Source organism: Athene cunicularia (assembly GCF_003259725.1).
Source record: "Athene cunicularia isolate RWA chromosome 1 unlocalized genomic scaffold, athCun1 chr1_part2, whole genome shotgun sequence".
NCBI classification, from domain to species: Eukaryota; Metazoa; Chordata; class Aves; order Strigiformes; family Strigidae; genus Athene; species Athene cunicularia.
The window spans coordinates 343,375-369,800 of NW_020799092.1; the positions used below are offsets into that span (position 1 = coordinate 343,375).

Sequence of the window (26,426 nt, forward strand, 5' to 3'; positions counted from 1 at the left end):
GGGGGCTGCGCGGGTGCGTGGGTGCAGCGCAGCCGGGGGGGCAGGATCCCGTGCGGCGTTTAGTGCGGAGAAGGAGGTGGCTGAGGCTGACCGCGCGTTCTCGCCCCTCAGGGAGCAGCAGTTGCCATGTCCGGCTTCGATGACCCCGGCATTTACTACAGCGACAGCTTTGGGGGCGATGCGTCGGTGGACGAGGGGCAGATTCGGAAGTCGCAGCTGCAGAGGCGGTTCAAGGAGTTTCTGCGGCAGTACCGGGTGGGCACGGACCGAACAGGCTTCACCTTCAAATACAGGTGCTGCTCTGACCCCTTTTGTCCCTCTGTGCCTTACCCGCTCCTCTTTGCACATCCAGTCTGCTGTTAACCTCCCTCCTGCTACACATGCCCCAGATGTATAATAGCAATGTCAGCTTTTCTCTTCCCATGGACTGTAAAGAGCTCTTTGTCGGTATAAAAATGTTGTTCATTTAATTGTATACACAAACTGAGGTCTGGTGTTCTCTCAAATTTTTAGGCAGCCAGCCAGTGGCAGAGGTGGCAATAGAGGGATCTGCACTGCCAAGCTTGTACCTACTTCTGAAATTCAATGTCTGTCTTCAAGTTCTAGGGCTTTCTGGTCTGGAGTTTTGTCTTGTATTCATTAAAATCAGTGCAGCACTGTCCGTGTGTGCCTTCTGAGACTGAAGGGCTCTTGGCCATCCTTCTGCCTATGCAGTTTGGAGACAACAACTGTGAGAGAACGTGGACATGTATCTTGCAAGGGCTGGGACAATCTTTCATCTCTGAATTTTATGCACCCTGTCCTTTTTAAGGAGGATGTTGCCTCCTATGCTATTGCTTCCTCTTTTAAAATCATATTTTGGGTATAATGAGTGTTATACTGTGAGGTGTTTTCTAATTGCTTATCTAGTCATGTAACTCTAGTGAACAATTAGTGCTATACTTTACATTGTTACTGTAAGCACTGGTGTCCCTGGTCTTACATCACATTTAAAAGTGGGTTTGGGTGAAAGATTTGCCCAGGTCCCCCTGTGTTTCTCTTGGCACTCTCTTGATTTTCCCTGTTTGCTTTCCAAACCAAGGACTCCCTGCAGAACCTGCCTTCTCTGCTTTACGCTTGTTATAAGGTCACTATGGGTGACTGGTGCTTTCTGCTACACCATCCTTTACTGCTTACTGTCTTCCAGGGATGAGCTTAAACGGCACTATAATCTGAGTCAGTACTGGGTGGAGGTAGAGATGGAAGACTTGGCCAGCTTTGATGAAGATCTTGCTGACTATCTGTACAAGCAACCAGCGGAGCACCTGCAGCTGGTAAGGATGGAGGAGGTTGGCAACCTGGCAACATTGTCACATCGTCAGAGCAACCTTGAGGATATACTGCAATATACCCATAATAGCCTAGTTGTTCCCTTTGTAGTTGGAAGAAGCAGCAAAAGAAGTCGCAGATGAGGTCACTCGTCCTCGCCCTTCAGGGGAGGAAACTCTCCAAGACATCCAGGTGATGTTGATATCAGATGCCAACGCAGCCAACATCCGTAGCCTAAAGGTGAGGTGAATCAGCTGCCCTGCTGAGCAGCGATTGGCAGGGCTTGCTTATGTATGGGTGTGATTGTAGGGAAGCTTTTGGTACTTTACCACATAGTTCAGGACATGGGTTGTATGCTACTTTACAGGCAGGGGTACCCTGCAACTTAAATCTGACTGTAAAGGACTGTTACGGCTGATTTCTGCTGTGGGGACATTATTGCTGTTAGTGATGTTCTGCATGGAGTGTTTTGTCCTTTATTGCTTTGAAATCAAATGCAACATTACTACTGTAGAGCAAAAGAGTGACGTTGTGCAGGCTTTTTTTGTTGTGGTACCTTAGTCCCATGACTGTGGGACGTGTAGCTAAGAATGAACTGTATTTCTTCTTTAGTTTCTTGTCCATCCTCCAGCGACGACTTTTTCACCTTGTCTTCCGTTTCCCTTTCAGTCTGACCAGATGTCCCACCTTGTGAAGATCCCTGGGATTGTAATTGCAGCAACCCCTGTGAGAGCCAAAGCCACCAGAATATCTATCCAGTGCCGCAGCTGCCGCAACATCATCAGCAACATTGCGGTGCGCCCAGGTCTGGAGGGTTATGCTCTCCCCAGGAAATGCAACACGTAAGGACTGATAGAGGGGATACATGCTGCAGGCTGGTGAGGAAAAAAAGGCTGTGTCCCCTCCTGCTCCCCTCCCATCCCATGCGTGCTGCATAGTTGGCTCCCTGTTGCACAAGGCAGAAGCATCTGCACTGCTCCCTGCCTCCTACCTTCCTGTTACCCTTGTGCCTGTGCGCACCTGTGGCTGGCAGGTTTTAGCTCCATCCATCTGTGGTCACACTGGTCGTGATGCTGCCTGACTGCTACAAGCAGTGCTGAGTGGCCATGTCCAGGGGTTTCTTTTTATCTGTTCATTCCTGCCTCCATCTCTACCCATAGTGCTCTGTTAAGCTGCTGTCCTAACTTCCTATCTTGTTTCCACATTTGCTCTCCCCAGGGATCAGTTTTGCATTAGGTTCTGTAGGGATGCTTTGCTACTAACCTTCAAATCCTGCTTTACAGCTCTTGATGCCCATGCAAACTGTAAGCATTAGGCTGCCACTGTGCTGCATCTCTCATGCCGACCAATCCTGGTGGGTTGTGTCTTCAAGCTCATGCCTGGCAATATTTATTTACTGTGCCTTATCTCTAATGCAGCTTGAGAGGCCTTTGGGATAGGGATCATTCTTGCATGTGGTCTGTACAGCATCTTGCATTGATCTTTGACTCACAAGTGCATCTGCACTCTTGTGTTATCCTCCCGAAAGCCCTGTGTGGAGTCAGGCATCAGTAGTGATGTACTGAGACAGCAGCAGGACATGGAGGTGCTCCTTGTCTTGGAGGGCTTGTAGCCTAGCAAGGCAGATACATCTTGAGAGACTGGGAAGTTGATGGCAGCCTTGTTACATTGCTAATTGTTTTCTCACCAGAAGCCACTTAACATTTGTGTTGTGCACAACGTTATAACAAAAAAGTGTCCTGCCATGTTGCCAAGTCTATACTGTTGCCTTCTGTGTAATTAATAATTGCCTTTCTCCCCAGTTTTAGCTAGCAGGGGAGAGGGGGAAGAGGGGAGGCAGTACTCAGACAAGTATTACCCTGTCTTTGGCTTGTTATCGTGCCTGCTTTTGGCAGCTGTTGAAGACAAGATGGGTGGCCTGGTGAGCCTTGGTTCAGCGCTGTGTGACTGCCCTTCTCACCTGCTCGGTGCTGCTTGGAGGAGTGGCTGCTCTGGGCTTTGTCACTGCTATCCCCTCTACAGGGGGGCTCCCATGGGTGGCTCTTGAGTGCCAGCAGCCTTCCCTGATTGATCTCTCTGTACAGAGAACAAGCTGGCCGCCCAAAGTGCCCACTGGATCCCTATTTCATCATGCCAGATAAGTGCAAGTGTGTGGACTTCCAGGTGCTGAAGCTGCAGGAGTCTCCAGACGCTGTGCCGCATGGAGAGATGCCCCGGCACTTGCAGCTGTACTGTGACAGGTATCAGCACTGTCTCCTCACCCTGACCCTAGTGGGTGTGCTGGTGGCATCCTTTCCCCCACTACCATCCTCTGCTTTCCTCTTCCTCCTTGCAGGTACCTGTGTGACAAAGTTGTCCCAGGGAACAGAGTCACCGTCATGGGCATTTACTCCATCAAGAAATCTGCCCAGAGCAAGAACAGAAGCCGTGACAATGTGGGCATTGGCATCCGAAGTGCTTACATCCGTGTGGTGGGCATCCAGGTGGATGTGGAGGGCTCAGGTGAGGGCTGCTTTTGGTGCCTGTCTGGTCTGTGTTGGTAGCCTGCTGTTGGGAGAGACCCCTTCTGGAACAGGGTGATCCTTCAGCAAGGACTGTATGAAATCACAGTCTGGGTCCTTCTCTGCTGCTTATTTATATAGCAAGTCCAGGAGTCTAACTTGCCCTGGATGCTCTGTAGTCATGTCCTTTATGACTTTTTCTCAGTGATACCAAATGAGGAGGCTTCAGCCTGAGTCCTCCAGGGTATTTAAGTGCTTTTATCTTACTAATCTTAGTGGAAATCTCTTAAGCCATCCCTGAGGATCTGGGCTGAAGTCAATGGTTAAAATTGAGCTATGTATTTAAGACATGGTCCTGACTTTCTAACTTACTTTCTAATTCCTCCAGAGCTGGTTTGCCCAAGATCATTGCTTTTTCCTACCAGCCTCTTAAGGACACAGCCTGCCTCACTGGGATAGCAAATGCCCTCCCACCTGGTGGCACTTGGCATGATCTTCAAGAAGGGATTTTGGTGGTAGTGGGTGTTGGGGGAGTAGTGTCATTTACTTTTAAAACACATTTGTTCACTGTTGTGTCATTCTCCTCATCCCTGTACAGGACACAGCTTTGCTGGCTCGGTGACTCCTCAAGAAGAAGAGGAACTTCGTCGTCTTGCTGCCATGCCCAACATCTATGAGACCATTGCCAAGAGCATTGCACCCTCCATCTATGGCAGCACTGACATCAAGAAGGCCATTGCTTGCCTCCTATTTGGAGGGTCTCGCAAGAGGTGAGAAAAAGTCAGCCAGGTGGAGAGTGAGTGGTAGCAGGGGTGTCATTCATGCACAGAGCCCTCGTACAGTCTTCTGGCAGTGCTGCCAGCTGCCTGCCCCTCATCAACAATGCTTGGTTATCACAATAAAGGCTTATCCTCTCTCCTCCCTCTCCCCACCCTGTCACTCCAGGCTCCCAGATGGGCTGACCCGCAGAGGAGACATAAATTTACTGATGCTGGGTGACCCCGGCACAGCCAAATCCCAGCTGCTGAAGTTTGTTGAGAAGTGTTCACCCATTGGGGTAGGTGGTTTGAGGTGCCTGCTTGTAGCATAGCTTATTTCTTCCTTCTGCTCCTTGCATAGCACTGAAGACCAGACTGTGGTCAGAGCAGATACCTGCCTGCGCATCCACAGCTAGACTGGCTGGTAGAGATGCAAACTGCCGTTTCTGGTGCTAGCCTGGAAGAGATGGGGTGTAACACAGGGGACAAGGGAGGGAAGGGGAAGCAGGTAATGCCTTTCATTATGATATAAGCCAGGCTATTTGCAAATGTCCAAAGACATGACTGGTGCTGTTGTTTATTGTTGAGACTTGATCAGCAGAGAGGCTGTCTGATCATGACAAATGAAGTTGACTGCATCTCAGACATGGACCTCTAGGCTGAGCCCAGGCATGAAATTATATTTTCAGCTGTGTTTTCTTGTAGTCTCTATTAAATTCAGCCTCTGACTGCATTGTTCCCTTGGGGGGAAAACAGCTATTTCAGCAGCTTAACAAACAATGAATCGTTCCCTGTTCTGTACTTAATACTTATATTTGTGTGTCTGCAAGCCCTCTGGTGCATCACAGCTGCTTAGTCCGAGGCCTGGGACTAGGCAGTAGTCTTGCTCTGTGCACAGCAGGTCTGCTTTTGGCATGTGCTGAGTAGTTTTCCTGGAGGTCGTTGTTGCCTCCAGCAGCTCTGGATTTTGTGGTGTCAGGGTGTGCTTTGTCCTCCTGCTGAAGTGGTTGGCTCCTGAGTCTCGCGGTGGCTTACATGCTCTCCCCTTCCTTGTCCCACATGCTGCTAGGTGTACACCTCGGGGAAAGGCAGCAGTGCTGCTGGCTTGACGGCCTCAGTGATCCGCGACCCTTCCTCCAGGAGTTTCTTCATGGAGGGAGGAGCCATGGTGCTGGCAGATGGAGGAGTGGTGTGCATCGATGAGTTTGACAAGGTACCTGTAGGGCTGCCTGCATAGGAGCAAGGAGGACAGCCCTTGGGCTGCCAGCTTCTCCTGGGAGAGCCCAGAGGTGCAGGAGAAAGGGCAACTCTCCTGAGGTTGCTTCACTTTCTTTCAGGGAAGGTTGGGGGATGGGGCTGCAGGGAAATTCTGGTTATGTCCTACCCTCTAGGGCAGAGGTCCTTACAGAGTTTTACCTCAGAGATCAGCATCAGTGGGTGTGTAGGTGAGGTCTGTCAGTGGCTGATGATGACTTTTTTTTCTCCTTGCCTCATTTCTTCCACCTCTGGTGAGAAGATGCGAGAGGATGACCGCGTGGCCATTCACGAGGCCATGGAGCAGCAGACCATCTCCATTGCTAAGGTGAGGTGTGGTTGTAGGTGTTGCCCCAGGGTGGGAGCCTGACTTGCCACTGGGTGTGAGAGCCCAGTGACCAGTGGCCATGCATCTTTTGCCAGAAGTGTCCATTTTGGAGTCTAGGCAGTGGTTTTGATGGTTACTAGTTTCTTCTCTCAGGCAGCCTGATCCTGAGTCTCAGCAGGACTGAAACAAGCTCCCTCTGCTCTGCCTGACCTCTGGTCCTCTAGATTTAGTAGTTCTGCTGATATCCCTGTGTCACAGCTTGATGCCACTTCTGGTTTTTTCCTTCCCACTGCTTTCCACCCCCTCATAAGATCTACAGAAACTGCCTGACATCCTGGTGTAAGGTCTTATCTTAAATCAGAGTTTCTCTTCATTTCTACTGCTCAATGTTTTTTGGTAGCACCTCTGCTCCTTCCTGGTCACTCTGGCTCACCCCTTAGTTGTTCAGAGAGCACCCTGGTTACAGCACCCACCATGGTTTTTCCTTGCTGGTGCTTTGCCCCTGAGGCTGCCATGGGTGACTTAGCCCTGGCCACCCAGTTTCTGGCTCAACTCACAAACTTGGGGTGGGATCTTGTGTGTCTTTGCCATGACATTTTAAATGAAGCCACTCAGTGCTCAAGTCTCAGCTGAAGTCTCCTCCTTCAGAAAGATGTGTGGGTCCAGCCTCATGTATCTCCTGTGCTGACCCTTCTGCAATGTGGAACCATTACAGAGCAATTGAGTGCTACTTAAGGAGTTTTATTTAAATGATTGATAACAAGTCCTGCAAACAGCTTTTGACCTTTCACTAGGAGTTAATAGCCACCTAGCCCTGCTGTGACATGGAAGTGGTCTTGACCCCATCCATTTCTCCTTCCACCCACAGGCAGGAATCACAACCACACTCAACTCTCGCTGCTCAGTGCTAGCAGCTGCCAACTCTGTCTTCGGGCGCTGGGATGAAACCAAGGGTGAGGAGAACATTGATTTTATGCCGACCATCCTGTCCCGATTCGACATGATCTTCATTGTCAAGGATGAGCACAATGAGGAGCGAGACATGGTTGGTCAGGGCATGTGGGTGTAGCTGGGACTCATGGTGCTCCTTTTTCAGGAGGGAGAGGCAGGGGGGTTCCTGCTGCCTGACTGCCTTATGCTTTCCTAGACGCTGGCTAAGCATGTGATGTCCTTACACGTGAGTGCCTCGACGCAGACCCAGGCTGTGGAGGGTGAGATTGAGCTGAACAAGCTGAAGAAGTTCATCTCCTTCTGTCGGACGTGAGTGAAAGGCATGGCTTTTTGGCAGTGCCCAGTCTGGTGGGAGTGGGAGGTGGTGGTGGTGAGCTGCACAGCTGATATTTGCAAGTACTCTATCCGGGTGACCTTTTTTTAACTCCTACCTTGAGAAAAAAAAAAAGGAAGTGATAACAGCTTTCAAGGGTGCTGGAGCATGGCCCAAGGAAGTGAAAAGTTCCCAGAGACCCCCCTGCCCAGGGGACCCTCCTGGCAGCACTGGCTTCAGCTACTGTCCCCCTTTGCAGGAAGTGTGGCCCTCGGCTGTCAGCAGCAGCAGCAGAGAAGCTGAAGAACCGCTATATCCTGATGCGGAATGGCACTCGCCAGCATGAGCAGGAGAGTGACCGCCGCTCCAGCATCCCCATCACCATCCGGTGAGCAACCCTACCCTCCTCACACCACTGAAACCCTCGGGCTTGAGGTTGCATCCCTGGGAGTCATCTGGGGTAGCCCAGAAAGGGGGTTAGAGGGGTGCTGGGGTTTGAGAGAGCCCTATGTGAACAGAGCAACACTGGAGGTGCCACGGGGAGGGGCATGAGGTGTCTGGAGTGGGGTAGGTGGGGGTATTGGGGGTCAGGAGTAAATAAAAGACCCACTGGAGCCACCATAGAAAGCAGGAAACATCTCTGTTGGCCGCAGGCAGCTGGAGGCCATCGTGCGCATTGCTGAGTCCCTGGGGAAGATGAAACTTCAGCCCTTTGCAACCGAGGCAGATGTTGAGGAGGCCTTGCGGCTCTTCCAGGTGTCCACGCTTGATGCAGCCATGTCGGGCAGTCTGTCAGGTGAGGCGGAGATGCTCTGTGCAGGGGGCAGGAGGGACATGCTGGGCCTGGCTGCTCAGCACAGAGAGACACAAGTTCCCCTCCCAGGACCAGGCTGGCAGAGGCAGGGGGTGCCACCACATACCCCCTGGGAAGGTGCTAGACTTGCTTTCTGAGCAAAGGAAAAGTTGTGCCTGTGGCAGCAAGAGGCTGTTGAAGCCATGGGGTTGTGGCTCATGGGGAGATAGATGACAAATGACACCAAGGGTCTCCACCCGTGTGGGGCAAGGGATTGATGGTCTGGCCCCTTGTGGTCCCAAGGGCAGAGTCTAGTGCTGGAGGTGTTTTCCCAACCTGTTTGTCCTCTGACCTTTTCCCTGTGGGGGTGGAGACAATGTTTCCTTGGAAAGCAATGCAGCACAAAGGGTTTCAAAGGAAGCTGCAGCAGTCAGGTCCGTGTTCAGCTGCATCTTCGAAGCTCCACAACCTTTGGTGGATTTTCTCATGGGTTCCTCAAAGTCTGAGACATGCAGGTGTGATGGGAGACACAGGAGATGGTCACTCTGGCTTTGAGAGTGACATCTGGCCAAGTACAGAGAGCTCAGGCAGTTTCTCCCTCCAGGGGCAGAAGGCTTCACGACACAGGAGGACCAGGAGATGCTGTCCCGCATTGAGAAGCAGCTTAAGCGCCGCTTTGCCATTGGCTCTCAGGTTTCGGAGCACAGTATCGTCCAAGACTTCATGCGGCAGGTGGGCCAGGGATCCATGGAGCATTGGGCTGTGAAACTGGGCACTGCAGGCTGCTGATTGAGGGGTGAAACCAATTCCCTGAGAGGTGGCTGGAGAGCCTTTTTGTCGTATTTGTTTCTGAAATTGTAGGGAGTAGTGTGCAATGTGATTGTGGAGTTTAAGGGGACCAAGGTGGGAGCTCCTTCTGCAAAAGCACTGAGGTTTACGTCTATTTGGGTAGTTTGGGGGCCTACCCTTGAAACCAGAACCACTTGATTTGTGATACTGAATGCAGTCAGACCTGAAATAGCGAAAGGGAAAAGGAGCATCAGCACCTAGTGCCACCAGACTCCCTCCCTTGGGATAGGTACAGCCAGGCAGGATTGCACAGTCCTGCTGGACTCTGGTGAGCTTTTCCTTGCCAGCTCATCTCCTGCTTTCCTTTTGTCTAGAAATACCCAGAACACGCCATCTACAAGGTGCTGCAGCTAATGATGCGGCGGGGGGAGATCCAGCACCGCATGCAACGCAAAGTCCTCTACCGCATCAAGTGACCTCCCTGTCCCACACGCGGGAAGGGAACTGCTGCTGCCTGACACCTGTCCACGTGTGGGCGGAGATCCCCGTGGGGTCAGTGCCTGCTCCTGGAAGAAGCTTTTCCTTGGGGAGCCAAACAACCTCGAGCCCTCCCTCTTGAACAACCAGGGTTTGGGGCAGTCAGGTTCCCTTTGGGGGCTCTGCTCTGTGCCACACCAATGTTTCTTTTGAATTCGAGAAGCTTTTAGTTTGTATTAAAATAAAAACTGATATTGGTAGCCCAGTTGCCTCTGACTACCTGGAGGGACAGTGGGGATATTGGAGGTGGTGTGAGATTTTGTTTGGAAAGGCATCCCTCCTCCTTGCCCTGTGTTACTCACTGCACAGTGTCCACCATGTGGACTCAAGGTGGCATGCATACCCATGGGCACCACCAGCAGTCCTGAAGGCAGGAACTAATTTCTTGCTCAATGTTTGATCTACCTATTAAGGCATAAATCCTGTTGGTACACGCTGCCCTGTTGGCCTCAGTGATGCGGGAGGCACCTTACCCAGTCACTGCATGCAAGCTGCCATCATCTTCCCTATCTGCCAGTGACAGGAAGGAAAGGACCTGCTGTTCCCTGCTTCAGAGCTGCTCTTCCCTTATCCCTCCTCATCTCCCAGGGCTGCGGTAGGCAAATTCTTTACCCTGCACTGTAAAGGGCTGCATGAAAGCCTTGCTGGAGGCATTGGCAGACCCCCCTATTTCAGTAGGGTAGAGCAGTGCCAAGTGAGGGTGGGGTGCAGGGCAATGTTGAGGAGCTGCGTGCTCTTTTACCCATACTTTTACCACCTTGTTTAAGAGCTGGCAACCTTGGGGAGGGATGTCCCACTCTGCAGGAGCCTCTCCTGGGATTTCTTCCACAGGGGGCACTTGTGTAGCCACTCGCCTACCTACATTTGCTTGCACTTGTTAAACTCTGCAGGTCTTTGTCATTTCTAGCAAACTACTCTTGGTTCTCTTAGTGTCCTCCCAAAGACATAAAGTGTGGGTTGGTTCCTGCCCTTGGCAGCTTGGGGCCAGCTCAGATGCGTGAGAGCACTGGTGGGGGACTCGGAAGGCAGCATGGCATTGGGCATTGCAGGCAAGTGAAGCCACTGAGTGCTGGAGAGGCTGCTGCCGTGTCTTTGAGTGACCTTCAGGCTGAAAAACATCCCAAGAGAGGCTTCATTAGCAAAAGAAACGTTTAGGGCCAGCAGAGGGTACTAGAGCCTTGAGGATGCTGGGCTGCGGTGCTGCGTGCATTGCTGCTGCCTCCTCCAGGAGGGAAAAGAGGGGTCCTTTTGGGCTGGGGTGGTGGGGTGCAGGGTGTGCCCAGCTTGCCAGCTGTCACATAGGGGCTGGGCTCCACTGTGACCCATGGGGGCCAAACAGGATCCCTGTTTGCTTCTGTTCAGGAATTTTGAGAGGTGCATGGTACATTCTGGACATAGTTGGAGCTGGTTATGGAGTCGGGGCTTCATCTGCAGGGGATGGGGCTATGGAAGCCCTGACAAGATGGGCTGCACTTTGGAGAAACAGCTCCCTGCTTTTCATCTGCCAATTTTTCAGACTGGCTCAGCCTGTGTGGAGGGCTGGTGGGGAGAGGAGGCTGGCCCAATCCCTGCAGGGATGGGTCTCTAGAAAGCTTGCACTGGTTGACTTTATTGCTCTCTATTTCTGCAGGTGCCAGGCACCTCATGGGTCTTTTTGGAGAAAACAGCACTGGGACAAAGTCATCACCCTTTTGTTGTTTTAAAAAAAGAGATGCTTTCTCTCCCCACACTGCTTCCTGGCTGGGGAGACAGCTGTCCTGAGCTGCTGCTTCACAGAGAAGATAGCTCCATGAAGGAGGAATAAGTGGAAGTGAGAATAACAGGGCAAGATACTCACCTGGAGACTGAAGTTCCCAAAACAGCCAGTGTCTGCTTGAAACCATCTCACCCTCTTCACAAGCTCCCATGCCCCTGGTCAAGCACTTGATATTTTAGCATCAGATGGCCAATTAGAGCAGGGTCAACATGGCCCCGAAGCAGCAGTGTTGTATCATGGCTGTTCCCCTGCTACATGCTGTAGCCTGTGCAATCCTGTAGTAATGGGTCCTACAGGTCTCAGCCCCTGCCACACTTCCCCAGTACCTCTGTTGTTGCTTTGGAGATGCTAGTTGTACATGTCTTATCCTTCTAGAGATGCAGCGAGAGCAAAGCAAACAGGTGAGTATGGGACCTGTACCAACACTCTGCTGTTAATGCTGTGTCTGGAGGAGGCTGCAAGCCTCTGCTCCCAGGCTTGGAAAGTGCACCCAGTGATGGAGAAGGGCTGGATGGGGAGCATCCTGGGAAGGGGACTGAGAAGAGGAACACAGTGCAGAGGGCTCTGTTTCCATCACTATTCTTGTTTCTTCCCTTTCCCTTCTCCTTCCCTTCCTTCATCTGAAGACCTTTCCCCATGATCTTTGCTCTGTGCGGGAGCAGTAGCACATGGCTGGATTTTGGCTGCTGACTGCCAGCGGTGGTCATGTGGTGCTCATGGGTTTTAAAAGAGCCAACATCTCAAGGTACATAAAGCTATGGTGGGTGTTGGCAGGTGTGAAGGTTGCACATTCTTTCGGTTGTTTTTTGTTGTTGTTTTCATGACATGATAGGGAGCAGATTATATTTCTGGACAAGGATCAGAATGATTGATCTCTTTGTGCTATGAAATGTGGTGATTATATGGTACGAGGTTATGTAAGTGTACATACAGCTTGAAACAACATTGTTTAGCAATTAAGGTACTCAGCTCTATCCCAAGAAGCAGAGCTGGGATGTGCATAACTGGCATTCTCTTGGAACTTGAGATCATTGATTACTAATGGTTTGTTTTGATCATTGCACTGCAGATGGAAATTTTGGGACAAAAAGCAGTTCTCATTTGGGTAGAGTGGTAGTGCTTGGTGGTATCTACTTGATAAGGTATTGGTGGTCCTCCTGGTGAAGATGACCAGATTTTTCCTCACATGATAGCTCCTTGATAGAGGCGTGGTTGTCTTCCTGCTGAAGGTCATCCCTGAGGTTTTGGCATGCTGAGACTTGGGACAGAGTCCCTGTCCAAAACTACTATTCTCAAATGCAAGGCCAACAAGAAGAGTAAAACCAAACCAAAACCAAGATGTAGCCACTTCACATCTGAGCAGCGCAGTGTTCCCTTACCTAGCCTACTCACCTGACTTGGTCCCTTCTTTCCCTCAGTGCTGTGTCACTGGCACAGGAAGCCCTTTCCCCACCCTTGGCTTGTCTCCTTGGGAAGTACAGTTGGATGAGCATACACACCCCAAACCAGTCAGCTGCTAGGAATGCTCAGGTGCCTTTGATTCAAACCTTGTGCTGATGTAGGAGCCACCCACCTCTTGCCACAATGAATTAGCTCCTGAAGAACTTGCAGATTACATGTAATTCTGCGTGAGATGCATTAATCTGTGTGACTGGAGTTTCTCACTCCAAAGAGATCCAGTGCACTGGGCTCTTGCCAACCTTTTTGGTTCTCCATGGGATAGCCAGGTTGGGATTTATCTGACCAGGTGTCAAAAGCTGTGTCTGAGCAAGGTGCTCTCTGTGTCAGCACAGGGGAGTGAGTGCTTTCAGACAGCAAATTGTTCTATCCGAAGTAAAAGTTTAAAAGAAACCAGAGAAGCTGTGCCCTAATTGCATTTGTTGTCTTTTCTGTTGACTGCAAAAGAAGGTCAGGGCAACTAGATCAATTAAGTATTTTTGCATCATAAGCATCTCAAACTGGGGAGATGTGCATGTCCTTCCTCCCTGAGTGCTGCACTGCTGTATCGGAGAAGGGCTTCAGTGAAGGCTTGCTTTGGGTGCCTAACTTTGGGGCAGCTTCGCTAGTTTTGATTCTCTTTCTTCTTACATCAGGCTCATCAGAGTATCTCTATGGGAACATTAGTGGAGCTCCACTACTGTAAAATCCAGCAAAGCTGAGTCATCACATCTGCAGTGCTCACATCTCTTACATCTTCATGTAGGATGAGAGCTGTTGTAATGCAGCAACATAACCTCTGAGCATGTTGTGAATGTCACTTCCTCCATAAAATAAAACAAAACCAAACTGCAAAGTCCTGAGGGCTATTGCTCAAGGATGGGAGATAAACACTGGCAAGCTGAATATGCTGATATGGGCAATGTGAGAAATGATCTGAGCTGGTCCACCAAGCACTGACCTCAGATGAAGGAAGCTGGGGCTCCTCCCCCCCTTTCTGGCACTAACTTAATGGGCCAGTTGAGAAAGTGACTTCATGTCCTTGCCTGTCCTGGTTAATAACCTTTCTGGAGCACAGACCACCTCTTACCATGATTTTGTGTAGTGTCTGGCACAACAGTAGCCCAATCTTAGTGGCAGTCTACCTGCTGATACAAATAATGTTAACATATTCTAGGGTCTCTCCAGCCCTTGCCAGGCTGAGAATAGATCTGGAGACAAAGAAATCCCTGTGCTTTGCTCTGGACAGTGCCAGAAAAGACAAACAAAAGGAGAAGTCTGGGAGGGAGACCATGGTGCAGCAATGCCATACTACCATAACATTACCCTGTGGAACAGCACACATGTCATGGGTCTGGGTGCCTGAATGTGGTCTGCTGGGTGGGAGTGTCTCACGCTGAGTTTCAAGTCCTTTAGGAAGTTTGACTAATAGCCTGTATCCTCTAATTCTGGGCTAGGTTCCTTCAAAATCCTGAACCATTCATTCTCCCACGGCTGTGATGTACAAATGCTTGCTACTGCTCTTCATCCCATTTTGCCCATCCCTTTGCAACATCCTTTGCTTCTTCCTGCACGCTTATGCTCCAGGTCTCTCTCAGCAATGCCAGCCAGTCCATTTTCTCCTTCTTCTCCACCCCACTGCATACCACATGCTTGCTCTCTCTTCTCTTCTGCATGGTCATCCCCTCCTATTCCCCTTCCTGTCCACTGCAGTCAGTCCCTGACCACCTTGTAGAGCGCCCAGCATAGGCCTCCCACTTCTCTTTTCAAGCCTGCCGGCTTCACAGGCAGGCCAGACATTAGGATATAACATGCTGGATCAGCTCTCAGGGATGTCTGTTAGGAATGGGACATCAAGGGACACGCATCAGAGAACGCCCCCTGGACCATCTGCTTCCATTGGCCGTTCCTCTCTTCCATGCCCTTCAGCTTTCATCCAGCCAAGATGCTCCACCTCTTCTCCCTGTTTTTGATCTTTACCTCAGCTCACCACCCCTTTTTGTTTCTAATAGGGTTTTTTGCTGTTCTCATACCCCTGTGTGGACAATTTGACCAGAAAGCACACAGACAATTTGACCAGAAAGCACACAGACCTCTGGCCAGAAAAGCCAGACAACACTGGTTTATATGCCCTTTGCACCACATGCTTTTGGCCCCTCAGAATGAAAGTAAGTAGGAGCATTATTCTGCCTCCTTTGATCAAAGAACCCATAAAATGCTTGCTGAGTAGAAAGCAGATCTATCTAGAGCTGGCCACATGCTGCGTGCTCATCAGCATCCAGCACCTCTGCAGTATAAATAGACATCTATAAATAGATACATAGGCATCTTTCCTTTCTGGAAATCCTGTATTTGAAGGGATCTGTCAGGTCTCAACCCCCACCTGGTACTTTGTGGACTCTGTCACACGTGATCATAAAGACGAACTTCAGTATACCGTTAGGACTCTGGAGTTAAACACAGTGCTCAAGATATTAATAAAGTTTTTAGAGTGACAGTTGACACATCATCTAGCATACAGGTAATATCACTGTCCTACACACTCACACCAGAATAAGATGCACGTTCAACATTATCAGTTATTTTCTATTTTGTAATGAGGAGATGTTTGGTGGTCTGACCAGGAGTGCTGAGACTGTCACCAGTCTAGAAGGTTTGCCATCTGTGTGGGTCCAGCAGGTGAAGTGTGAGGGCCTGGTTGGGGAGAACCAAAGGACACACAGAGGAACAGCTCTCCCAGCACCATGTGGCTGTCACAAACTTGTCAGTGGCAGAGCTCTATGTACCTTATGCTCAGTCCAGATCTTTCAGCAGTGCAGTTGCTGCAATGGGGGAACTACAATGTCTGATTTATCTGCCTTCTCCTGAGTCAGATAATTAAAATATGGTTTCCACAGTAACATCACTACTGCCACACTATGCCAATGTCAGTTTACCCTATATAGGTGAAGATGCAACTTACAGTAATAGTTACATCATATGGAAAGAGGGTGAAGTTTCCCCAGTCTTGAGTTGAACTGAAGCTTGAGTTGTTGATGTTAGAAGGCCCCTTTTGGCCTAGCTCACCTGACCTCCTGCATGACACAAGCCCTAAAGGTCTGGCCAAGGAGACCAGCAATCAGAGTGTTCCATGGGGAAAAGCAAATTCTCACTAACTGTCTTCATTTGATGTAAAATTGATTTGCTTTCCAAGAGGCTGGGAAAGTAAGGACTTATAAAACGGCCAAGAAAAGTTGATCCCCAAGGGGCTCAAAGTTTTCCCTAATGAACATCACCAACTGGTAGGGAGGCAAAACGCAGAAGCACAAGTATTCGTAGCCAAGGACCACACAAAACAACCATGTGTGGTCATGCAGAATCAGACAAGACAGATCCACACCTGTATTTCACATGACCTGGCAGGTGTATTGCTGCAGCGCCTCCCCATGCTGTGCTATTTGACTGCCTTCCAAAACCACAGCAGAGAAACCAGGACTTCTGCTCTTTTGTCTCTTGGACTGGAGAAAAGGGTAACATTAGGTCAGAGAACCAGCTCAGAAGGAGAAGCCCAGCGTTTCAATCCCTGCTCTATGAGAAAAAGCAGAAGACCTATTTGTTTGTGGCTTATGCTGCATGCCCCAAACCCAGAGACACACAATTTACAGTCATGATCCCTTCACCTTTCTTGCTCCTCAGAGGACAAAATGGTTTCCTGTTTATTCCAATGGGTAGCTGTTGTATCCACAGGGGAGAGCAGCATTCATGGTTAATATGGCTGATGTCCAGATACGTTTTGCAGAAGTTGCTTATTTGTTTGTTGGGCCATCCAGCAGCTGCTGTACATCCTGCCTTTGGGAGTAGGAGACTCCCAGGCAATTCTCAGATGCTAGAGCATGGGAGAGGACTCACCCCCCGCACTGGGATCAGCAGGCAGGAAAGAGGTCCTGAGGTCTTCTTCAAACCTCTGCTGTATGCTGGAGTATTTCAGGAGTTATAGGACCTCCTTCACCATCTCCACCTGATTCATCTGTGTCCCAGGGATGTTCTGTATCACCCGTTGGAAAGCAGAGGCAGTGCACTGCCTTGGGGTGTCATAACTTCAGCAAATGCTGCTAGACATGAGGTGGGGTTGTCAAAACTATGAGACATCCAGAACCAGCGAGAAAAACTCCCTCTAGTCAGTGCCCAGGCAAGAGAAGTCTGGGGATGTGGGCAACCTGTAAATCACCAGAGGAATATTATCACCATGGGAGCCACTCCTCAGGCTGCTTTTGCAGGCACTTGGAGATAAGAAAGTGACCCAAGATGAGGACAATGCAGCCCTCAGAGGGTTCCCTGCCAGGCATACGATCACTATAGGCCATTTTTGGTCTCCTCCATCAACACGGAAGAGGCAGTTAAAAATTCAACACCTTCGGGAAGGAAGCATTAAAGACAGTTAAATGCAGGAGAAAGACAAAGCCTGCTGCCTTCTGTGTGTGTATATTTCTCTTTTGACATCAAGAGCACTTCTGTTTGCTTTCCTTCCTTGCTTCTGCCTGGCAAGGCTGTGTTGGCTGTTCATGTTTTTAAATGCCACAGTGACCCAGATTTGGAACAGGCAGGTGGTGATCCAGGCAGTGGGTTTATATCTGACTCTGCTTATGCAGTCAGCTATGAATTTGCTGAAATGGAAAGAAATCAAAGCCTAACCTCCAGTGACCCATGTACAGGCATCAGAGTCACCATCAGTCTGGAACTGGGGCACTGAGACACAGGCTGCAAAGTGGAAATGTGGTGAGCTAGCTTAATGAATCAGTTGTACCCTTTGGTCAAGCAATAGCTGGTACCAACCCTATATCTACTTCTCGACTTTGCCTTTCAGTAGCACCTACTGTGCACATTTCCAGGCTGGGAAAGATGCTGACTCACAGACAGTGCAATAGAGGACTGCTTTGGAGAACCCCTATTGAAGTGGTAATTTGTTTCAAGCATGTAAACCACCTGCTTACTACATAAGAAAGGATGTAAATGTTTCTGTTATGGGTCCCACAGTGAGCAGCAAGATGTAAGTGAAATCTGTACAGCACAAATTGCTCTAAATGAGCTAGCTTCTCTGATTTTTCTGGCCTCTTCTGTGGGTTCCCTCATGTAAAGGTGACAGCAGGGCTGTTCGTGTAGTTGAAGATTGCCCAGGCTGTGCATGTGAGACGATCAGTGGTTGCTGGTGGAGGCATGGGAAATACAAGGCTAACTGCGGCAGATCTTGCGTAAAACATGCCTGTTCAATCTCACTTATCAGTACTAAACAGGTTCCTAGCCCCAGCAGTGACTTGGCACCATGTGATCAGCAACATATCTATCCTTTCAAACACTTTGGTGGTAGAGGAGTTGGTCATTCCTCCTGCAGAGGAGGGAGCAGGGGCACAGGAAAACAGCATGTCTTAGCCCAAGGTGCACAAGAGTTAACAGCAAAGAAGGTTGGATAAAATACAGCTTTTTCAAACCCAGGATCTGCTTGTGGAGATTTCCTTCATCGTACAGATGTCACACCCACAGTGTTTTTTAATCCTCTTGAACTCTCCCCTGCTCTTTAAGAGGCAGACAAACGTGTGCTGTGACACTTCACCTCTGTAATGTGTCCCTCCATCTGCTGTTAGCTCTTTTTTATTTTCCCACCTTTCTTCCATCTCAAGCCTTTCTCTCCTCATGGCCTGAATCACAGCCTCTGTGTGGAACATCTCTTCTCCACAAGAGGCCAGTGACAGAGCAAATAAATCCTCTGTGAAGGGTTTGCCTGGCTGATCTATATTTGCTGCTGCTTCAATTATGTCTCCTCAGCAACTTTAAGGAAGTGAAAGCTAATTTTCCTGCTCATGCCATTCGTACTGATTTGTGGCAGGATAGTCTTCCCAGTACTGATTTCCCAGATTTCACTCTCAGTCCCTGCATTATCAGCAACAGCATGCCATGCTCACCTCCATGTTATCATCCTGTTGATGTTCCTTGTCTGTTCTCACCCTGCCTTGTGCTCCTTGCCCTGTACCTACTCCTGTGGTGCGTGCATGGCCTCATCCTGTGCATTTCCTCAGAGCCACCAGCTTCTGCTCAACACTGACCCAGCCACCCCTCCAGGGCCTCCTCCACAACCTGTTTACTTTCTGCTAGGAGTAGCACGCTGCTGCTTCCTGAAGCCACTTGCTGTGTCTGAGTCAGGTACAGCCCATAGGCAGCCAAGCGATGGTGGTGCTGTGTCCCTTCCATGCTTCCAGTCAAGAGGAAGGTGGGAAGGACCCAAATTAAAGAGCTGCTGAGAGCTGTTATGATTGTTGGTGGCAATCACATTTATTGTAGCAGAGTTTCAGGAAGATTGCAGATCTGGGACTCAGTGAGTCCTTGCTTCAGTGTGTTTCAGCCAAATACATTGACAAATAACAGAGGTGAGGACTGTAATATGTTAGCAAGAGAGAAAAAGTGATTGCAGTGCTTCTCTGCAGGAGGTAATTCGGTTTCTGTTTAAGCATAAGTTAAATATCAGAGGAATGATGATCTTAAGAATGCAACACAATACCTCCAGGGGCTTATTCCTTTATCAGCCACTAATTCACTCTGTGACGTTCAGTAGTTCATTCAAGCTCTCTCTGCTTCGGTCATTTCTTGTGTCAAACAAGCCCAAATGACAAGTTCCTTTCTAGTAGAGGTCTTGTGAGGACTATGCATCTCCACGAAATCCTTAGTCGGATCCATGAAGGCGAAGTGTTTTTTCACCACCAGCATATTTAATATCCTCATGATGTCATGTGGCACATTAGCTCTAGAGTGCTAAGCCTGTAGCTTCCCACTCAGAGCTTATCCCAGCTGCCTCACGCAAAGGCATGTGTTGCCCCTCTGCAGCCATTTCTCAGCACAGTTCCTGCTTCCCTGGGTATCTTTTTAGCATCCCTAACACCTCCTCCCTGCTGTATGTGCCAGTCTTCAAAGAAGAGCCCTTGCCTTGGCACGGACAGGCACAGCCAATTGCTTCCCTTTAAAGGGAGATGTTGCCTCAGCAACCAAAGTTTTGAAGTTGGGCAAAGTTCTTTAAAAAAATAACGAATTGTGATGGGAAATGACAGTCGGGAACAAATGTACCATGTTGCCATGGCAGCCTGAATACTTGCACAGAACTTGGTGTTTTGAAAATATAAAAAGACTGTTTCATGTGAGTCCAACTAACTTAATGCCTTTGTCAGGTAGCTGCACAATGCCAAGTGTGTGGTGTTTATATTTTATACCTGGCATGTGAGTGAGTCCATCACTTCTGAAATGGAAGTAGCTTCTGCTCTCAATACAAGAGAACTGTTTGAAACTGAAGGTTTTTCTGGGTTGCCTGGTCTAGTATTGATCTGTTGAGGTTATTTCCGTCATTTGAAATCCATCAGGTCTTGGTTGTCTTGGTTTCCATATCTGTGTTTTATCTGTCATTTCATTTGGTGCACTTCTATGCCACAGTGTCTGGGCTAAAAACAGCAGGTGATTTCTTCAAAACTGTGGGTCCTCATCCTAGTCCCACAATAATCCATACCTTTCCTTTGAGCCATGAGATGTGTGAGTAGCTTTCAGGGGCCACAGTGCTTCATTCAGCTCTGTGAGCTGAACCAAACATGATTTTTCTCCATGTCCTTCTCCTAATTATAGTAAGGAAGAGGAATAATCAGCCTGAGGGTATTCATGTGCTTGTTGGATGGACTTTCTTTGCAAAGACAAAGGTGAACTGAAGTCCTGTGGGAGTCTGTAAGATCATCCAGATCTGGAGTTCAATACCATTTCCCCTAGAAAGGCCTGATATCATTTGGCACCTACTTGGTAGGGCTCCCTGTGGCCTGGGAAGCTGGGAAGAGAAGGAGAGGGGGTAACTGGATTTCAGTGATCTGCTGCCAGCCCTCTGATAAAAGCAGTGTGGGTAGGAAAAGGACTGTGAGATACAGAAAAAAACCCAGCCACTGGCCCAGTCTTAAGAAGATTAAGACCCAAATGGCTCACATGAAGGGGGGGGGTTCTCAGTATTTAACTGAGAGATAATTTGAGGACCTGATACCATGTTTCATTCCTTGATGGTGAACCATTACTGATAGCTGAGCATGGAAACAGTGCTCTCAGCCAGGCAGAGCCAACCAGTGCCTTTGACAGTTAACCTTCCTCTGTTGGCAGGAAAACATCCCAGCTGAGGACCCACCATGCTGCAAGTGCAGCAAGGCCAGTGATGGACCCCGATCTGCCAATCTGGGTACATGCACAGAGCACCATGCAGACTTTCCACTCAAAGCTGGGTCAGAGTTCAGAGATCATGTTCTACATCATATGTGAAGACCTTTTGTTTTCTCTCATCCACTGAGTGTATGCTTCTATTGCCCAATCCACCCTTGCATCATATCATCTGTCGTTCTGCTTCATCTTCGTTAGCCTCCTCCCCATTGCCCTGTGTGGTCCAGTATTGGCTGCTGTTACTTGTAGGCTGTGTGGGAGTGACCTAATTTGGAGAGACTGTAGAAGGAGCATTGGGAAGCCCGCAGAGGAGCAGGGATTTCTGTGCTCCTTGGCAGGAGCTCAAGCCACGTATCCAACCCCTGCAGCTCCCAGGGCTCTCTTCCCTGGGTCACCTACTTCCCTGGTACCCATGTACATCTCACCCCAAGCTGCACCTCTCCAACTAGAGTATTAAGGAAATGTTTTGTCTCAAGTGCTTTGGAGAGGGCATCACTGTTCTTAACTTAATTACTTGGTGTTGCAAAGGTTTCTAGTCTCTCATTTCCCCTTGACAGTTTTATTATGGAAATATTTTTTATTCTGGGCTCTCTCCTTTGTGTTTTTGTGTAGTGTTTACAATAGGGGCTCCTCAGTGCTTGTGCCTGAGCAGCTCAAATGAGAGATTGGCTTTAGACAAAACACACAGCTGGCTCTGAGGAGGCGAGCAGAGAAATGCTGACTGTTTCAGGACACACTCTGCACAGCCTCAGCTCCCTGGCCCCCAGTCCCTACACCTGCCTTTCTTCTCTTGGCCTCAATGTCTGCAGCAGACTTGAGGGAAAGGACTGGTGCTGTGCCCAGTGCCAGGTTCCTCTTTGCAGCAGTGCCCTCCCTGCACTATTTGGGACCACTAGGCTATGAGCTTTGTCCCTCATGGGAGTGCCCTCTTCCACTCTGCCTAATTTCTGCTTCTTACCTACTGTTTGTACAGATCCATGACGAAAGGTATGGTACTTACTGGGCAGAAGAAGATAGGATCTGGAGAAGGGTGAGAGAAGAAATGGAAAGGATATGAGGTCATTTTAAATATTTACTTGAAATGGAGCTCTTGATCTGGGCTCATTTGATGTCCGAGGCAGTTTTCCTGGAGACTAATTCCTCAACTACATTTTAAAAAACCTTTTTAAAATCTATAATCATCAGTAATTTGGTGATTGTTCCAGTTTACTTGAAGAGCGCTTGCTTGTGCTCAAGCCTACAGCAGTCCCGTTCAGGAGGATTATTTTGTGCCATGAGGGCTAAATATGTTTCTGAGACCCATATTTTATATACTTGCAGGGACAGAAACTATTCTCAGTCTACAGAAGGAAAAAGGAAAAGCCTATTTCTGAAAAGCATCATTTACCAAAATTAGGGTATCATTGCCCTGCCCATGATCCTGCCCACTGTTATTTTGTTATTTTCCATGGAATGGGTCTGTCTTCTGACTGCGGACGTGGCATAAGGGTATCTTAATCACCATATGAAGGACAGGGCACCGGAAGCTGATGGTGTGTGCCCCAGCCTGAGCTGGTTACTCTGCCCAGTGGTGGAGTCTCTCAGTGAGTGAGATCTATTTAGGGTGTTCAGGTAAGGAGCGAAGGTCAGTTTCATGTTATGTTAGTATTTTTCCTTGAGTTGTAGTTTGTATTAGTAGGGATGAGTAAAGCTGGATCAGTGGGAATGAAGCAGAAATGGTTTCCTAGAGAAGTCCCAGTGGATCTGTGGTGGTTGCTTTGCTCAGAGTTGACTCACTCTGTCCAGAGGGGACCTGATCAGCAGTGGCAGTCTGCCTTGCAGGACAGAGCCTGGTCACGTGGTTTTTTTCCAGGATAGAGATGGCTACATGCCATTACCCCGACAGTTCCTCACAGGACCTTTAAGTAAGGTTTCTGCAGGTAGGAAGTGCTGTGGGACTATGTGGTTACCTGCAGTTTTGGTGTATTACTTGGGTTTTGCCATTTTTGATATGTGCAAGAGTTTGTGTGTGTGTGCGCATGCATGTGTGCACTCATCCGTAAGTTATAAATCACCATGCCCCTCAGCCAAAGGAAATCGTAGCTCCTTGTTCCCAAAGACGCCTGAGAACTGCCCACTGAAAACACTACCATCATAAATAACCAGGGAGATGCAATTTCCCACATCCCAAAATAGGAAAATGGCTGCAATTTCTCACCATACTTTAAAAAAAAAAAAAAGGGGCTTATGACTTAATGAAACCCTGCTTTCTGGTCTCAGCAGCTGGCACAACCTCTGTTTATAGTGTGTGTACAGATGTACAGAACCAGCCCCAGGCCCAGGGCTGGATCAGTCCACAGGCTCCTGCCACCCCTAGACGGCTGAACTGAAACTTCAGGTATTAATTATAAAGTCAGGGAAGGAGGAGGGGGAAGACAGAGCTGAAGACCACACTGGATTTTGGCACCTGTGGGACAGAAGAGAGGATGTGGCATCTCTGACGGTGCTAGAAAGAAGGAGGAAGGTCCAATGAGGGAGAAGAGATTAAGTGTTTGGTGCTAGTGGTTGCCACAGGTTATGCAGAAGGAAATAAGAGAAGGGTCATGGAGAACCTACATCAGGGAGGAAGATCAGGGAAGGGACGTTGCAGAGATGCCAGAGAAAAAGACAGTAGCTAAGGAGGTGAAATGCTGGGGTTTCCACCCCAAGCCCCAAATTAAGAGTGACATATGGGTAATTCCCACAGCCCTTCACAAAGGGGGGGTGAGTTTACCTTTAAGCTTCCCTCCAGGGTGCGGCCCTTGTAGGGAGAGCCATTAGGTAAATGAGCCCCAAGTGTCCAGCATTAAGTAAACAAAGGTCAGGTGTCCCATTTAGGGGTAAAAGCTGGGATCACTTGCAGGAAGGGGTGGTGTCTGTTTGCGAGGTGGATGTACTTTGCAGAGCTTCCTGTTGGGGAAGGACCTCCTGCCTCGTTGGAACTGGGCTCCAGTCAGGTCTGGCTTTTGTCAATGTGGGCTGTGTAGAGATTCAGTATGTGGCTTCCTTGGTCTTATGTATTTGGCCTGTTGACTTGGTTGTCTCCTGTCCCTTCTATGGGAAACTGCCTTTCACCATTTATTCCACCCATTGTTGGCTGTGTGGTGGTGTTGTTGGGGTCAGTGGGATGGATGTTGATTATGTATAATCTGACTGACTTGTTTGTACCCCCAGCACTCATCCATGTACTGACCCTTTTGTATCAAATACAATTTGGTTATTGGTTTATCTTTATGCTGGCTGTGTCCTTTATACTAGGCCTAATAATTGGCAAAACAAAATTGGTGATGAGGATGGCCCTGTTTGAAGTTCCCAGTTGGGAAAGTCCTGTGTATAGTTCTCTGGCCCTTGAATGGATTAAATTTGGGGGCCCATGTGAACCGTGGGAGAAGCAGTTGGCAGAGGCTGAACTGCAGGATGTATTAGAAAATATTCAAAAATTCTCCAGTAAGGTGTAGGATGCTGTAACTTTTGGGAGATGGGGATGGTTCCTGTTAACAGCATATAAGAAACAGCACCAGCAAAAATATCACTTACTGCCTGAATGTTCCTGTATGAGAGCTCATATTATGACATTAGAATCTTACAAACTCCTTACTGATAAACTAGACACTCCTCAAACTGTACCTGAGAAGGATACAATACAAGTTGCCCAGTGTAAATGTGGGAAGAGATGGGGACAATGTAGTCATAAGAAGGTCCACTCAAAGGTTATACAGGTGGATGAACACAGTAACCCTGATGGCTCAGATGGTGATATCTGAGCAGAATCTGATGGGGCTGGTGCTTCAGATGACTGCAGATGTGAGACCAGTCATCAGGAGGAAGGTGGAATTTTCTGAGGGTGAGCCACCAGTAAATAGACCTACAATGGAAGATTTCACACAGCAAGAAATCAGTGATTTTCTTGCACACTTCAGTCAGAGACCAGGAGAGCCCCTGCTTGCTTGGATGGTACGTTTATATAATCAGGGAGCAGAGGTTAGCCTGGATAATTTTGACTGCAGAAAGTTTGTAACTCTGAGTTCAGACCCTCTGGTGCAGGAAGTATTTTGGACTAATGATGACAGTACTAATCTTTTGGCTTTAGCTGCTGTGGGGTGCAAGGCAAAATACCCCCTAGAGAATTCCTGGCCAGGTTCTGACTGGTCATGGTATACTTTGTGGGATGTTATACAGCGATAGAAGGAATGAAACTGGTCATTCGTATAGGCCATGTTGATGTATTGATGCAACTTTGATTGTCTGTGCCTATGAGAAATGCAATCATTAGAACTGCTCCACCGGCTTATAAGAATGTTCTTGTAACTCTCTTACTGAGTGAAACAAGAAATCCCATTAGAAATGTACTTGAGAAAATGCATCAGCTAGGTGACCTTAGAGAATGGACTCCCCAGGAGTGTCAGGGCTATTAAGAATTCGGACGCCAGTGGGACCCCTGGGAGTATACACAGAACCGAGACACCCAACGTGATAAAAATACTGGACATTGACTGTTTTGAGGACAATTGTTTAAAGCTTTATTGAAAGATGGCGTACCTCTCGCTAAAATTGATGGTCTTGACACCAGTGAATTATGGAGGTTGTACAAACAGAGAGGACTACAGAAACCCCCTAGGAAAAGTGCAGAATTATCAAGCACACTGGTCAGAAACTCTTCAGCCTACAGCACCTCCTCTGGATCCTCAACGGGATCTCACCTTTGCTCACTGTGGGCCCTCCGGGAGCAGTTCGGTTGTTCCGGGGAAGAACCACGAATGGCAGCAGTATTCTGACCTGTACCCCTCAAGAGACGATAGGTACTGTAATCCATATTGGAAATATTGGCCAAGCTCCGGTACACTGGGCATGGGAGGACCGACAACCCCATGTGGAGCTACAAATATTCTGGAAAAAACGGTCCTCTCAGATAGTAAAGGCTCTAGTAGATACCAGAGTGGAGGCCTCCTTGATTTGTGGAAATCCAAAGAAATTTAAAGGTCAATCTGTGATTATTACAGGACTGGGTGGAAAACAAATTGAAGCAGTACAAACCCAAATTGATATGAAAATTGGAAATCTTCCAAAATGACAGTATACAGTCATGATTGTTCTGATCCCAGAGTATATAATTGGAATAGATATTCTAAAGGCACTTACTTTGAATCTTGTTGATGGTCATTATCAATTTGGGGCAGAGTTATATCACTAACCGAGCAGTTTTAGTGGGGAAGATAGATACCTCTGGTTCAGATCCCAACTGCGACCAAGGTAGTAATCATGAAGCAGTACAGGATTCCAGGTGGTCATGAAGAAATTTTCCAAACAATCAAAGATTTACTGGCTGCAGGGGTTTTAAAACTGACTACCACAATGTGGAATAGTCCAATCTGGCCAGTCAAAAAGGCTGATGGATCCTGGAGAATGACTGTGGATTGTAGAGAACTGAACAAGAGCACCCCACCTCTTGCGACAGCTGTACCTGATATGATCACTTTAATA

The 26,426-nt window shown here is 48.6% G+C and overlaps 1 protein-coding gene across 1 annotated transcript; it reads left to right on the forward strand.

The window, feature by feature from the left end:
* The first annotated feature begins 126 nt into the window (after positions 1-126).
* MCM5 (minichromosome maintenance complex component 5) lies at positions 127-9,724 on the forward strand. The gene is made up of 16 exons (XM_026840995.1): positions 127-293; positions 1,187-1,313; positions 1,420-1,548; positions 1,978-2,150; positions 3,393-3,548; positions 3,644-3,810; positions 4,408-4,579; positions 4,755-4,866; positions 5,637-5,780; positions 6,084-6,149; positions 7,018-7,194; positions 7,297-7,409; positions 7,673-7,801; positions 8,067-8,209; positions 8,811-8,938; positions 9,370-9,724. The coding sequence occupies exons 1-16, from the start codon at positions 127-129 to the stop codon at positions 9,469-9,471; spliced, it is 2,205 nt and encodes a 734-aa protein (XP_026696796.1). The 3' UTR covers positions 9,472-9,724.
* The last annotated feature ends 16,702 nt before the right edge of the window (positions 9,725-26,426 follow it).